The 1,405-nt window shown below is 45.3% G+C and overlaps 1 protein-coding gene across 2 annotated transcripts in view; it reads right to left on the bottom strand.

Moving 5' to 3' along the window:
• The window catches only part of LOC101858806 (cholesterol 25-hydroxylase), a 24,770-nt gene that overhangs the window by 21,387 nt on the left and 1,978 nt on the right, over positions 1–1,405 (bottom strand). Inside the window, exon 1 of one of the 2 annotated variants that reach the window (XM_005106837.2) lies at positions 97–193. The exons of the other annotated variant lie outside the window; for it this stretch is intronic. Coding sequence (XP_005106894.1) covers positions 97–146 — 50 coding nt within the window. The 5' untranslated portion in view covers positions 147–193. Of the gene's footprint in view, positions 1–96; positions 194–1,405 lie in introns of those variants that run through there. 2 annotated transcript variants of the gene reach the window in all.

Raw genomic sequence — 1,405 nt, 5'->3', positions numbered from 1 at the left:
ATACATACACACACACACACAAACACACACACACACACACACACACACACACACAACAACAACAACAACAACAAAATGGCACAAAGGAAGACTTACGTAATTGAACACAGCCAATGCAGAATGACGATTTCACTACACAGTCTCATCCCTGCAACAGTGTGTGTTCATCCCCAGACGGCGGAAGAAGTTGCGTTACGATCTTCCCTCACCTCCCACATTGACATGCCCCCCCCCACCTCGCATTGATCAAGTCTAGCTGGACCCGGCAGGTCCCTGTGTTCCTTTCCCTCTTTCGCCTCCCCTCTCTCCTCTTCTCCCTTTCCCTCCGCATTTCACACACACACACACACACACACACACACACACACACACACACACGCATACGCGCCTTCTTGTAATTTTGACGGTGTGTATTAAGAACTTTCAATAGCCTAGCTGTAGGCAAGCAGCAGTGTTTTTCCTGTGATCCTACATAGCGTTCCCAGCAAGTTTTTCTGTTACACACGCGCACGCACGCACACACACACACACACACACACACACACACACACACACACATACACACACACACACACACACACACACACACACTCTCCCTGCCCCTCTCTATCTTAGTTTCTCTCTGTCTCTCTCACGCATATTCACACAAGTACACAGGCAGAGATAATAATTAATATAATATATAAATGAACACACATACTTTTTAAAACTTACTGGAAACAATCCAAATAATATAAATTCCCACTTACGGTCACACATATTAATATTAATGTGCTCACAATTACTCTCACCAACATGACACTCATGTGCACTCATATATATACTTCACACGCACACAAATATTCAAGTGCATCATGATGCAATGCACATTCCTGCATAAACTTAATTACATACTGACTAGAATAGCAACACTCACTTTCATAAGCACACACACACTCACACACACACGCAAACACACACAGCCAAACACAGTGACCCCCCCTTTCTCTCTATGTATCTCTGTGTCCCCCCCCCCCCCTCTCTCTCTCTCTCTCTCTCTCTCTCTCTCTCTCTCTCTCTCTCTGACTTTCTCTCTTTCATAACACACTCGACACAAACACACACTACTCTCACATAATGCACGCGCACACAAAAACCATACATCACATACTTACAGAGGCTTTCATACCTCCCCCGGTCCTTCCACTCCTCACCCCCACACACGCACTACACTACACAGCCAAACACAGTAACCCCCCCCTCCCTTCTTCCCCTCTCTCTATCTCAGTCCCTCTTTCGCTCTCTCTCTCTCTTACTCTCTCTATGTATCTCTCTAAGACTTTCTCTCTTTCATAACACACACGACACAAAACACACTCTCCCTCACATAATACACGAAAACACAAAACCACTCATATTTACAGAG

This window comes from Aplysia californica, unplaced genomic scaffold, assembly GCF_000002075.1.
Source record: "Aplysia californica isolate F4 #8 unplaced genomic scaffold, AplCal3.0 scaffold00558, whole genome shotgun sequence".
Lineage (NCBI taxonomy): Eukaryota > Metazoa > Mollusca > Gastropoda > Aplysiida > Aplysiidae > Aplysia > Aplysia californica.
This window is presented reverse-complemented; position numbering and strand designations above follow the sequence as displayed.